This window comes from Tachypleus tridentatus, chromosome 9 (assembly GCF_004210375.1).
Source record: "Tachypleus tridentatus isolate NWPU-2018 chromosome 9, ASM421037v1, whole genome shotgun sequence".
NCBI lineage: Eukaryota > Metazoa > Arthropoda > Merostomata > Xiphosura > Limulidae > Tachypleus > Tachypleus tridentatus.
In genome coordinates, this window is record NC_134833.1 from 114,364,594 (window position 1) to 114,379,919 (window position 15,326).

Below are 15,326 nucleotides of genomic sequence, written 5' to 3' on the forward strand. Positions count from 1 at the left end.
ATTATGAAAATAATACATAGAATTATAATATTAAGCAAAACCAAAATTTAAATAATGTGTTTTAAAGCAATATTTTCAATAAAAAATATATAAAATGAACAGAGAATGTATATGCTATTTGAAATGGGCATGCACTGAAATAAAGAAACATATAAACAATACAAAATTCACCCTAATTCAAACATTGGACTTTTCTCTTGGACTTTAACTTTTGGGTTGGGTTGTAGTCGTTCTCTCTGAATTTTAGTCATTGGTCTTAATAATGGAAGAGTTCTGGGTTCTTTATTTTCCTCTTTTTTCCCTACTGAATAGAAAGTTCAAGTTCACTAATAATTGTTGCTGTTAAATTAAGAATAAATATACACACACACACACACACACACACATTAAAATTCTACAGTAGTTAATTAAACACAATATTAAAAACTTCTTTTAGTATATTTTAATATTTTGTAGAAATGTGTGCAACTTTTTAACACATTTTAAAACACAGCACTAAACTACAGAAAATACCATAAAACATTGTGAAATAGCTTTTGTGGTTTAACAATGGGTGTGAGATATACAGTGACTGCTCTTATTTATTTATAGTTAGACGTACAAACACACAAAATACAAAATCATTTCAAAAATTACAGTATGTTTGCTTTCAACTTTACAGAATTATATTTTTACAAAATCTGTAGTTTGCATGTGCAAGAATTTAACAACCTACTAGGCAGATTGTGTAAATCAGGATTTGAGAAAATCTGTTTTTTTAACCTTATCAACAGATCACAGGGCAAAGGCCATGTCATCACAACTGTCAACTCAAATTCAAAAGTTTATTCAACTTCTATTTTATGAATTTATGTCAATGAGTCACATAAGACTCATTAGTCAAAGGTTTATCTTCCAACAAAACATGGATTTCAAGCACACAGCAAATGCTTGAAACATCATCTTGATGGTAAAAATATCAATGGAACATACAACTATGGTATGGCCTGTAGAAAATCCCAATAAAAATATTTTTTACAAAAGAAAGGACTTATACATGAAAACAATGTGGCTCTTGGACTTTCTGACAGTTTTTCTATTAATTAATAATACCACTGAAAAGAGTATTACTACTGTAAGAAAGCTGACAATTTTTCACTCCAATGGCTCGAAATACAAAATCATTATATAAAGGTTTCACAGTTCAGTATGTCACATCCCATATATATGTCATAGAAAGGTGAAATTGCAAGTAGTGTTAAATGTATCATACACATGCAAATACCATCAGTGCCACACGTACACCCTTGTGCATATTAATTGAAACAAGATGGAAAATTACAATTTTTCAATTTTTTTAGTTTTATTTCTAAGAATACAAAAATTACTCACAAATTAGTACATGATATGACTGCCTTTATTTTTCAGAAGATCATTAATTCGCTTTGACACCGAGTCCATGAGTTGACTGCAATCTTTACTAATTTTTGGATCGCGGTACCACATCTCAATTATGGCCTCAATTAGCTTATCTTTCATAGTACAGTCTTTTTCCCGAAGTCTTTCTTTACAAATCGCCCACAGACTTTCAATAGGATTTAAGTGCAGAGAGTTTTCAGGCTAGTCCAGCACCTTTATTTGCACTGTAGTTATAAAATTCTTCACAAGTTTCGATGAGTGGCACAGAGCCAGATCTTGTTGAAAAATGCCAGATCCATCTGGAAATCTCTTTTTCAATTCTGGAACATCTCTTCTCTGCAAAACTTCGATGTACTGTGGTCCTTGCATCATACCTTCTATGATATGTAAGCCTCCGATGCCATGATAGCTGAAAAAGCCCCAAAACATCTTCCAAAGATGTTTTACGAACTGAATGATATGAGATTCTCGAAGTTTCTCACCTGGAGATCTGCAAACATGCAGACTTTGACCCTGTACGAAAAAAATTAGTGTCGTCACTGAATAACGCCTTCCTCCATTGTTCTTGCATCCAGTTCTTGTATTTCAAACCCCATTAATAACGTTTTTTCTTCATTGAGTTGGTAAGAAGTTGTTTTTTGACTGGTCTCCTTGTCCTTCTAATGCAATTTCAAATGATGTAATATTCCTCAAAATGTCGTCATATATCCCAAAAATAGATTGACCATACTGCAAAACACAACTAATGACACCATCCGATTAAAAAATGACTATTAAAGGAAATTAGCGGGTCCAGCGAGCCTACAGTGGCCACCATGCTGAAAATATTGTAAAATGACCATTTGTTTCAATTAATTTGCACAAGGGTGTAGTCACCGTGGATGCCACTACTGAAACATTTCTTTCACATCTTTCTATGGGTAAAAATATGCCTGCCAATTACATTGCAGCTCATTCAACCAATGAAAAAACTTATAAGTGTGCATAGAGTTTAAAAAAATGAAATGTCACACACTCAGAGAATACCACAGAATTCACACATCTGCAGAAGGCCTTATATCAGTGTTGTTATGAAAACTTTCACAAAAAAACCTTAGATACAGGTTGCATTTATGATAAAATATGCACAAACAGACAAGTAATATGTACAGAAACTGTCACTGTGGTCTGCCATGTTGTCACAAAAGAGGTCAGCACAAGTGCACATACTTGCAGCTCTGTCATTGGCATATGAATATGCCAATTTCAACTGTCCATACATAAAGACTTCAGTCAACTTTGTAAACATTTCCTTAAAAGCTGCATCATATACAAGCACTGAAATCCAGATCTGACTCAAAGAATCAATTCTGCACTGCAGTTCTTGGCATACTTCACCATTTCTTGAAAAAAATATATTTATAAAGTTGAAAATTAATCCACATACAAAAATTTATTACACACATCCATGATGTTAAAATAACATGATGTTTCACGAGTATTCTAGTTACTGGATCATACACACTTGAAGTAACATCACAACATGGACTGAAGACTTGCATGGTCAATTGTGAAAGGTACAATGAAATGTGATATACACTGCAGTTTTCATAGTGGATGGTGCTCTTTCTCATAATGTAAACCATGTAAAACACATCTTGTGGGAATGTTTTCAAGGCATGTTAATTTCATGTCACTTCCTCTATGACTGGCCATCTCGTTCAACAGGTCTAACACTAGCTGACTTCTGGTTTGTAGGGGTATCCTGAAGTCACATGCATACCACGTGAAGCTTCAGATACTGTTTTTTAAACAATTCTTCTAGAAGTTACCAGCATACCAGATGAGATAAATGTTGTTACTGTAATGTACATCATACTACAGATGCACTACATTCTGGATATTTCAGAGGAATATTTTAAACAGTTCTTGTGATTGATCAGACAATAAATGACAGCTGCACCACTAATGGCAACAAATGACAACTATAGCATCTGCATCTAACATGATACCTTTTCATCATACTATTTGTGAAATGCGATGCATTGAAATGAAAAATTGTTTTACGGTCACGCTGCAGCATTTCTTTGAAATAGCTGCAAATTCAGCCAATTCCATATATTAAAGGTAAATCAATTATATTTTAGAACACCACTGCAGTGAAGTCTACATTTAAAAAATAATGTTACTGTATTAGCCCAATTATAAGACGATACTTTTTTTTATTAATAATTAGGTTATAAAATTCATAAATTGCCTTATAATCATAGTTGATCACAGGACCCCTAACCTCTACAAAATCTTTTCACATTCCTAGATGTCCAAATAATATGTTTACACACATGTACCAGATATTTGCTTAAGGTCATTGCTAATTCTTGCAACTAATCCACCTCCAGGTTCTTATAATATTGATTTTACAGACCTAAAAACCAAAAACAGGACCACTGAGACATTAAATTTTTCTTTCCCGTGATTTCTGAAACTGGGGGTTGCCTTATAGTTGAGATCACCCTATGATCAAACCAATTATGGTTTGTTTTGATAATTTCTACACATAAGTATGTTTTTGTCTCCAAGTGCACTTATCCTTTACTCATATAATTAAAACTTGAATGCCAAATAATCAGAGTACACCAGTATCTCAAATAGTTTTTGATATACATCCATCACTTATAATAATTGAGACATTAAAAAGATTAAAATGGAAAACTTTAAGCCAAGTACACATTTGACAACACACAAAAAAAGAAAAATAGAAGAGATGCAAGTATTTATAAACTCACCACGAGCAGCCTTAAATCGCATTTTGGCAGGTTCCCTTACTTTAATTTTATTGGCAGTAATTGTCTTTGGTTTCTTTCCTATACAAAAAACTACATCTTGTATAGTTTGTGTAAATGACATCTTACAACAGATAAAAATAAAATAATACAATATATTAAAAAAGGTAATATTTTAAATTGAGAAATAACATTTGACAATCAAATCTCTAATATTCAACATTTAATTTGAGATGTCATAAATAAGGACATGTGCAAACTGAATTTCATAAACTAGACAAAAATCACAAAATTAATCCAATACCACAGCTTTCTTAATTCTATGAATCCAGGCTATATGGATTTAACTGAAAAAAAACAAAGTATAAAATTATCAAAGCAAGCTACATTGTAAGCACAACTGCCAATGTAACATACTTGTTCAGTTCAACCTTCCTTCTTAACATGGGAAAAAGAGAAACAAACAAACAAAAAAAAAACATTTAGTTTATCTAACTAAACAGACCACTGTTGATACAGCAGGATGGATCAATATTATGTAATTGCAGCAAAATGAAATTTTGAAACTGTTCTTATAAGAAATGATGGAACTCAAGTTTGCAATAACATGGAAACATGAAATTAAATAAAATTACAATGTATATATAGTTTTAGCATATAAAAATCACCTTAGTTAGATGTATAGCTCAGCTTTTAAATGCCTGTGTGTACTGTGTACATTTTTGCACATACAGAGGTTTGTAATGTTACTAAATATGCAATTTAGGCCAGAAACAATGTTAATTTTGAAACAATACAATTTTTATATTGTTATTTTGAACTTACATCTATAGTTTAAAGTGAAGATCAGAATGATTTGAAAATGATATTCAAGGTGTAAATTCTAATTACTTTACTCATTTACGCTTCGTCTTGAATGCAACTTTCAATTGGTGAAATAATTCCATGTGTATCTCAAGGAAGTTAATATTCTACCCTGCGAACTGTTAAGATTTTTCTTTAAAAAATATTGCATCTTTCAAAGGACACTTACAAAATTACTTGAAAATGGGTTGTTAAAGCTAAAATGAACTTTTCAAGCACTTTTTTAAAAACTACTGTTAATAAAACCTTTCTTTAAATATTTAACAAAAACACACTGATAACACATTTGGAAAAATAAGAATGATACAATATTTATTTAGAATGAAAAAGAGGACATTCCAACAATCTCAGGTTAAAGATAAGAACCATAAATTTTCTGAAAATAATCTTGGACCAGGGTTTAATCATAAAAGTAACAATGAAGTCCATACAGACACATACCGTGTGACCTTTTTTGAATTTAATACAGAATCAAATGTAGGTCTACAATTTTGATGCATATAGGGGGAACTAATAACATAAAAGTTTTGCAAAAATAGAAATTAAAATACTATCAATACTTCAGTTAAAACCACAAATTACTGATGAGAGTCCCCTGTGTATTTTACAAAGGAAATGTCTGATTTCACCCTACATTTCTATCATTTCTTCAGATGTAATGTTTTAAATGGCAAAAACACAACATTACTTGATATGATGCATATGGACCCCACCACTAATCAATGGCATTACAACAAATTAGTAATTTGACAATTAATACCATAGCCACAAAGATAGGTCATAACCTTCACATGGTATGCTAGTATAAAAGGTTAAAATATATTAGTGTTACATTCTATTTGTTACATTGGTTAATAATAATACATCATTTTTGACTATTTACTGTGGTTATCGTTAAACTAGAGAAAAAGAAACAATTAATGGTATAATGTATCAAGACAGCTTACATTTTCAATGAGTTACAAAGCATTTTTCATTAATATGCAATTCAGGTTTCAGACCTTGAATGAGCAAAATTTCTTTAATACATAAACTTCAAAAATTTCCAGCATATGTAGAACTTTTTAAAAGTTTTTGTTCATAGATACTCCATCACAATCTTCCAACTACTGTTGATAAATATGTAAAGAATTCATACACTAAACTTAAGAGGTTTAGTTTTGTAAGTGACAAAACATAGTGAACTGTGCATTTCATATAGCCTTACTCAGAACAGTAAATTACTTGATCAACAATGCACAACCAATTAAAAGTAGTTATCTTCACTATCTGGCACGTGAATATTTTATGCTAAAAATCAATTTTGACATTTATTTATTAACAACATTACTTAAAAAGTATAAATATATTTTAAATTCCTCCTGTACTTGAGAACAATATACTTAAAGTACATGTGTATTTATGAGGGTTTCATTGTTTACAGCTAAAAATAAAACTGAAGCAGAGCTTACAACTTATATTTGCACAAATGTAATTAAAATCCTTTTTAAACATCAAAAGCATTTGTAGTTTTTCAGTAACAAAGATAACACCCTTATATTTAAATAGTCATGCAGTTTCTCAATTTCTGTGTCCTCACTGTCACTAATGCTACGTGGGACTGATGGCTCACGATCTTTTGTCATGTATATAAAAAAAAAAATCTTAAACCCAGTTTAAAGTAACCTTAATATAACTATCAACACTAAATGAAATTTTTTTATATGTAATCAAACAAAACATTCCTGAAAATTATGTAATAAATAAACACTGCCCAGTCAAAATCACAAATAAAATTATGAAAAGTAATCAGTATGCTTTGTCATTTCTTTTAGTTAGCAAAATTCTAAACATTTTCACTTAAAATGTATCTCACTATGGCTGGTATGGTTATTAACACTTTTATTGATAAGCAGAGAATGACATTTTAACTTTCCTACGCCATCTTCAGAAGAAAGAATGATATGTTTTTCTCTGTTTATCAATAAAAGTGTTAATACCCATACCAGCCACTCTGAGATACGTTTTTATTTCAAGCGGGTTTCTCATAATCAAGGAATGTCACTGAAACTTTACATATTTGAATGTACATTAAAAAAACAAAACAGGAATGTTAAGTGGACAACATATATTTACCTGAGTCTGTTGAACGTAAAGTTTTCTGTTTCAAAGCTTCTTCTTCTATTTTACTTTTCTTAGGTCGCCCTCGTCCCTTCTGGACACTAGATTTATTAGTTTTCTGAGTCTGTCCACTTTTAGGGCTGCCCAACTCTTCTTTACCCACAATGGATACATCAACTAAAGTTTAAAATAAAGTAATACATCATTACATTATCATCATGTGAAATGTTACAAGAAATAATTTATTTTGTATTCTCAGCTTTAGCTGCAAATAAAAGTTTAACTCAGTTTTTTGACTACAAATATGTTTCAACAGTTTTATCTACCTGTGCATGAACTATATAATAAAATATGCAAGATTTCCAACATGAACTAATCAAAATAACTATAGATTTCTTTTAAGCCATAAACTTTTGGCAGAAGTATTTTGTAATTTAGCCTTAATTAGCAAAAACACAACATAAAATCATTTGCAATACTTCTATAAGTTGCTTTTATATTGATATTCAGAATTCTATTTTTTTCTTAGAAAAGTGTTCATAGAACTTGAATAAACTATTTTCAATTCTAACTTATGTAAAGAAAAATCAGTTTCAGTTATTTTTTATGCAGGTTAAGTTAATGAATGATGCCAAGCAAAAGATTTTATAACTCATCACTATCTATATATTTTCAACTGAATTAGTTATTACACTTATACTACCATTTACTGTAAAAAAGTAGTTACTATAATATTGAAAAATTATTTTATAAAACTCATTATCATTAAGTAATTTTCCTTGAAAATTTCACTAATATTTATAGTGGGATAACAAGAAAGACTAAAAAATCAGAGGAAACTCGAGTATTTTAAAAATTACTTATAAAACCTACCTCCATCCATTGTAAGTTGCCGAGGGTCTGGAATATCCATACCACTTTCTACATTTAACGCCCTTTGCAAAATGTTCAATGTGCGTTTCCTTTCATCACTTGGAAGAAGAAACCTGTTTTTTGCTACTCTTCTCATTCTCAAATTTGTCAACACGCATTCAAAATCTGATAAAAAATATGTTAAGGTCTTAGTATATGTTCTTTTTCTTTTGCCAATCATTCATTTCTTTTAAAGTTTGTCAAGTAAACATTGATAACTTAATAAATAAAATTTCATATATCTTTTAAATTTCAAAAACTAAGACTATTAATTCCATAAAAGATTAAGCCATCAATTTCCTGTAAGAAGCACTAAGTTATTTTTCTCTTTTCAACACAATTAAAATCTGACAAAAATATATATTTCTTTTACTCTAAAATAAAACAAGTGATTTCATAAAACATTAAATACCTTGTAAAATTAACCTGAACTTTTCTTTATGCCTATTCACTCTCTCGCTACAAAGTCAATCCATTCAACTGACCTCTTAACCATTTTGTACTCTTGTTACTACTAATTATTACATACAAACATGCAAATGATCATGCAGCAATCCCCCATCAATAGAAATGCAACACTACCCCTATCGTAACTAGTGCCCTCTCTGATTACGTACATGTTAATCACTTTATGATTTTTCATAACTACCCACACCAATTCACAACAGAAATGAGGAGAATGAGTACAAAATACAAGTAACATGATATCAAACCTCTACTCACAAAAAGCAACAATCTCACAGTGAACTGGTGAAGGACCTGTAAAAAGATGATCTTTCAGGCAGCACCAAAAGTAAGATCATTGAATGTGATAAAGAATTAAAAACAACACACCAGTGGAAGACAACACCACTTCTGACCCACGTATACTTCTTGCCCTTTAATAATGTGCCACCAAAATGAGAAGGGCAGGAACTTCAAAGGATCCCCCCAAAAATACAGAAATAATGGGACCCCCTGATGTAAAGAAGTTTGGGCATGACAGACTCCTATACCAAGAACCTGTCTCTGCATGTATGCACCTTCAACACAACCAGACCCACCAGGAACCAACATCCAACAGATGATAGAAAGGACAATAGCTCAGATTGATGTTGGTTATCCAGTTTGCAGTAGGAGGAGAGTACCCAATGTTACACATGCAGTGAGTTATATGTCTTGTCCAGCTACAACTAACACTGATCCACTGTGAATTAACATCCAGTGGACGGTAGGAAGAGAGAATACGCTTATATACATATATAATACTCAGCATCAAATCTGTGGTCAGAAGAGTGTCATGCCACTGTCACACACAAAATGTCACTGCCCTACTCTCACTCAAACTAAGTTGTATTTTGTACACTCAGGAGGACACACTTCCATGATTACCCACTAAAGCAAGAACTCCCATACTCCACAAAAAGAAATAATGTACTGGAGAACCTGGCAGACCACAGCACCAAAGACAATAGAATGGGTGACTGCAATACTGTGTTTTGGAAAGCAGATCGAGCAACTGGTGGCATCTTGAACTGTACATCAGATCAACAGTAGGAAAAGGATCAAACACTATGGATCATCAGAGATGTGCAGGGATTCTTATCTGCTTTACTACTGTCAGTCCAGGATGAAAATATTTATGAAGCATAGGACTGCAAGGTACACCTATGAGTGACCTAGCTGAATACTCCATCTCAATGGTGGTTGTAATATGATGTTAACATGTTACTTTTTCTACATTTCATATCAATGCACAGAGAACATTTTGGATGGAGTTGATCAATCAACACCTGGTAGCAAGTGGAATGGTACCTCAGGTCTTCAGAAGGAAATGTCTCAATATACCAGTCATCCAGCAATTCACAGGTCATTCAGAGCAGGTTTAAAACTAAATATTCATGTTAGGCAACACTTGCCACAGAGAGGTATCCAAGTGTGCAATAAAGGCCCTTGTAAGAAAATAGAAAAATAAACAGAGTACTTACAACCATAATTACAGCACTGATGATGTCCTCCAAAAAAAGATTCAAGTGTGCAGTCAGAGACATGGTAAGGTGACAGATTCCCATGGGAAGAAAACAAGAAAAGGCAACAATCATCATAGGAAAGGGAAAAAAACACCAGGCAAAAGAACTATCAAACTAAACCCCAAATGGTGATGGTAAAAAGTCACAGGAGAGGTGAGGAAGAAAATAAAAGGAGGAAGAAAATAAAACAGAAATGGAACATTCCAGAATATCAGGGGTGGTAGAACAAAGGAAACAGAAGTACAGGACATAATATACCTAAATAACAAATCTACCAAAGGGAAAAATAGGTCTGGGCAAGTCCCCTAGTAAAATATATGGCTAAGAGTCATGTTCAGGGGGGGGGGGGAAATGTACAAATCGAAAACTAGAATACCACTTAAAACCTTCTTGGGAGAATCATCATCATTCTCTGAGTAGAGCAGGAAAGTAGTCAACTTTCAATGGACCAGAGCCATCACTTCACGGGCCAAGAATCAGTGTCTACCCATTAGACTTGGTCAGGAATTCCACTGCCACAGTAAGAGCGGTCTAGTTGTAAACACCCAAAAACACGAGTGTATAACTACCAAAATGGAAAGAAGATAAAATCAATTTTTTCCCAAAAACATAAGATGATAAATTGACTAAATGAAAAATTCACAAAAGTAAAAATACATAGATAGGTTAATTAAACTATAAGCAAAAAATAAATCTAATTAGTATGATTGCAAATGGAGAATAATTAACAGGTGCATGATTAAAGAGAGCACTTGTTACAACAGAGGTACTGTCACACTCTTGTTGGTGGGAGGTTGCTGCATCATCACTTGCATGTAAGCATAAAGTTGATAAGTTGGAGTAACAAGATTAGTGACAAGCAAAAATTTGCACTAAATAAATTTAAAACTTTTTTTCAGTAAAACTTTATATTTTGTGTTATTTTTCCTACAATAACCTTATAGTTGGTGAACTTGACTGATCTCTGTGCACCAAAAATACAAGTGAAATAACTCTAGATCACCTTTTTTTCTGAGATAATTTCAAATTGTAATGTAAAATGTTTTTTATTCTAAATAGTTTTTATATACATCTATTTATACTTAAATTTTATTTTTATTGTCTTTTGAGCCGTATTTCCCATTTTTACATTTTAGTTACTTTTATAATAATAAATGAAGAAATATGAAAAACAATAAAAAAAAGTATTTACCTGTTTGTTTGTTTTTTTGCTGTCAATTGTCGATAACACTTAACCCTCCTTTTCATACTAATGGTAGAATTACACCAAAGAACACAAAATAATAATGTGCAAAATGTAAACAATGACCTATACCTACCACAATTTTTCTGGTTTTCTATTTAACAAGAGCTATTAAAAATTCAGCTAAGCTCAATGATCTGTTTCCTGTTGGAATCAAAACAAACAATTTTCTTTACAGAAAACAATGTAATATAATCATCATTTAGTAGATGCAAAACTTGGCCTTCTATTGGTTATATACAGTATAGTATTGAAATGTAAATAGAACTACTAACAATTTGTGAAAGAGGCAATGTGACAGATGGGCATGACAAGAGAGGTCTATTTCATGACTCTGTAACCAAATAAGATTGAAAGCTGTGAAAATTATGCCCAAGTGATAATGTTATAATATGTATTATACATTAAATTTTGTACCTGTTGGAAAGAGGGTAAATAAATTTGAAAAACAGGGAAGGAAAGCCCTAGAAAACAAATGCCACAATTCTCACACTAGAGAGAAAAGAAGAACATGGCAGGAATTTTTGGTTTAAATATATCTATCCCTAGGAATAGATATAACCAGGGGGTGCACAGAAAATTTCTTTCTCTTCACCCCACTCAAGATAATTGTTAGATCTTGCTACCCCCCAAAAAAATACAACCAACTTCTTGAACTTCATTTGAGAGAGTGCTGGAAAGCAAGCATCCACAGAAAAACTTACAACAGACACCGATGTGTGAATATCAGAAGAATCATTGGCTGATGTGGGACTTAGGGTCCTTCAGAATGGCAGGGGATCCGTAGATCTTATGCCAAGATTTTGATGTTGGGAAAACAGGAGAACCCCAAGAAAACCCACTTCCACTCCTCGAACTCTAATTATTCCCTGAAGTGCCTGAATTGTACGACTGAAGTGGAGGTGGTGATTGGGGTTCCTTCCTCAGTAAAAAGATATAAAACCAAAAACCAATCATATATGATTATGGCCATAGGTATTACATAAGTAACAAGGAGACTGGCGAGTGTGCCACATGTGTGGTATTTCAGCCAGTATTGAGAACTGTCAAGTTACTGTATTTTGTGTTTTAGCATTATGGTAGTATTTGTTAGCTAACTTTTGTATTCTCTCACTAACGTGAGGTAGAATATTGAGGGACTCTAAGTAACATGATGGGGTATACCTCAGTAGCCAGTATGCTATATGAACTGCCTAGTATTATATATTCTCTAAATGTTTCCAGAGGTGACTAGACATAGTGCAGTTGACCATGCATTCACAGTCCATGAGTGGCCTGATAAATGCTTTATAAATAGATATGAGTGTGTCTAGGGGAGCATCCTTTATGGGTGCCGCTAATCCGACTGAGGAAGGTTACGCATTGTTTCACTGATTTAGAAATTCTGTTGAAATTATTTGTCATGTTTAGTGCCCTGTTGAAAATGGCGCTGAGGAGTTTGATTGGTTTACTAAATTTAATGTTAGTGCCTAATAGATTCAGTTTGGTCTGTGTAACCTTCTTCTTTTTCTTTTAAAGCCTCTGTGAAATATAACTGCTTGTGTTTTGTTAGGATTAAGGGCTACACGCCGCCTGTTACACCACGTTATTATTTGGTCCAGTGAAGTTTGAACTCTACTAGCCATGATTAGGGAATCACTCAATGTACTCCAAACTGCAACACTATCTGCATATTGTGACGCGCGAGTATACGGGAGTTCTGGGAAGGGGATATCACTGACTTAAATAACATATAACAGCAGACTAAAGGCGGATCCCTGTGGAACACCAGCCTTAAGCTTGAACAGGCGTGAAAGCATTTGATGTATGCAAACTTTGGCACATCTATTTGTGAGAAAGCTCAAGATCCACCTGATTACTGTGTCAGGGATCTTGAGTTGGTGTAATTTAAATAATAATCCATTATGCCAGACACTGTCAAAAGCTTTCTTAGCATCAAGATATACAGCGACTATCACATGTTTACAGTTGAATCATTGAAATATGGTTCCAGTAAGTCATACAAGGTGATTGCTCGTCTATCTTTTGTGTTTGGCCGCATTTTGGACTTCTTTATCATATTGTTGAGTTCCAGATGGTACAGTAGTCTGTTTGCTATAATATTTTCCATTAGTTTGCCTGTGGAATTAAAAAGGCTTATTGGTCTGTAGTCTGCCAAGGTCTCGTGTGTCAGTGGAAGTTTTTAGGCAAACAATAATGATTGTTCTTTTCCAGTGTCTTGAGAAATAGTCTGTTTTAAAGAGATAAATTGTATATTATCGTAAGATATTCAATGTACTTGTCTGGTAGGTGTTTAATGACTAAATTCTTGATTTTTATCTTCCCCGGGGCAGTATTCTTTAGTTCATTAATGTGTGACTTCACTTCCTCGACTGAAATCGGTCTTGCAATATCCTGGTATTCATGGTTTGTGACATAATTTACCAGTGATAGAAAGTGCATCACACTAGGGAAAATTTTAATGTTTTTATATACTACTAAACTATGAATTATGTTTTTATGCTATATGTATTAGTACATCATTAAAGGAAATTAATTTAATTAGATTTTCAATCCAACTTAAATTGACCCAATAATATATTTCTAAAAATCCTAAGAACTCTAAGCACTTGTATACAGAACCGAGTGATAATTTTCAATATATTCTTGTTTAGAAACCTCCAAACGTGTAATGCTTTACTGCAACATGTGGCAACAATGGTGAGGTGCAGGATGAAACAACAGTATTACATACCAGTGAAGTCAAAGAAATCTGGAGTGTAAACACTAGTGTTGTTGTCATTACTCAGCCACTGGATTTTGAATCGTTTACTGCTCTTATACACATTCTGAGATGCCCGACACACGAAGAATCCACCTGTTTGGAGGAAAAAAATACTCATTATTCTAATTAACTTCTGTATCACATAAGGAACAAATACATCTATCATAACTACATACACATTTGGAACATTTTTTAATATTTTATCACAAGTTTCAAAATGTCAAATAGTTTCTTATTTCTTGAAAATAAAATTATAATTATTTCTAATGAAGATAAATGTGTTTGTTTTTTGAATTTTACATATAACAACTCAAGGCTATCTGCACTAACAATCCCTAATTTCGAAATGATGGACCAGAAAAATCCAAGGAAGCAAGAGAAAATCACTCACCAGCAATTCTGAAAACATTCTAATTGAATAATAGGATTTCACTATACTTCTGTAATGCACTTACACCACCAAATTTGTAGGTGATTTAGGGGAGAATAAAGTGGGGTGAGCTATGAAACCTAAGATCCACAATCCAACCATTAGGTTGCATGCACTCATCCATGAAAACAAATACATTCGTAAGTAGGTTGCAAAAATTATAAAAGTAGAATTTTTCTGTCACCACTGCAATTTATTTACTGAAATGTAAGTACATTTTTTTATTAAAAGTAATAATTACACACATTATGCAACACAATCTATCAAGAATTATATCTGGCGTAAACATTAAAAGTATAATTCTGCTAGACTGCAGGTTTTCACTTACTTCAAAGTTCTGGGTAGAAAAGTCTTCAAACCCTCACTTTACTATGTAAACCCCATCTTATTCTTACCATGGCAAATACTGATTAATAACCCAAGTCATACTGAAAATCAAATTTATTTATTTAGCCATAATATGACACATGCAAGTGACCTAAATCACCTTTATGGTAAGACAAAATACAACACAGCTATACAAATTACATAAAGCATTGTTGCACACTCATATGGTTTCACAAGTTATTGCAGAACCAATTTCACATGAAATGTTTTACAAAGAAACTCAGATGAGCCCCCCAAAGATCAAGTTTAAATGAACAACTCATAAGAAAAACAATTCATGTTTGGCAGTCACTCCAATTTTCAATCTTTACTACCTGAAACCAATGCCAAATGAAAGTAATACTTGATGATGAACATAGAATGAACACCTTTGTTAATCATTCATACTCAACAGGCCTACAGGATATATAGTAAATTCCACCCTTGAAGAAACAAATTAAATTAATGCTGTACAAGG

General features: G+C 32.6%; 1 protein-coding gene across 1 annotated transcript in view; it reads right to left on the reverse strand.

The window, feature by feature from the left end:
* The window catches only part of LOC143227456 (poly [ADP-ribose] polymerase tankyrase-like), a 117,017-nt gene that overhangs the window by 86,032 nt on the left and 15,659 nt on the right, over nucleotides 1-15,326 (reverse strand). The window contains exons 5-9 of the mRNA XM_076458900.1: nucleotides 14,023-14,145; nucleotides 7,998-8,162; nucleotides 7,140-7,301; nucleotides 4,164-4,241; nucleotides 172-304 (exon numbers count right to left, since the gene is read on the reverse strand). Of these exons, the coding sequence (XP_076315015.1) occupies nucleotides 172-304; nucleotides 4,164-4,241; nucleotides 7,140-7,301; nucleotides 7,998-8,162; nucleotides 14,023-14,145 (661 nt within the window). The remainder of the gene's footprint in view (nucleotides 1-171; nucleotides 305-4,163; nucleotides 4,242-7,139; nucleotides 7,302-7,997; nucleotides 8,163-14,022; nucleotides 14,146-15,326) is intronic.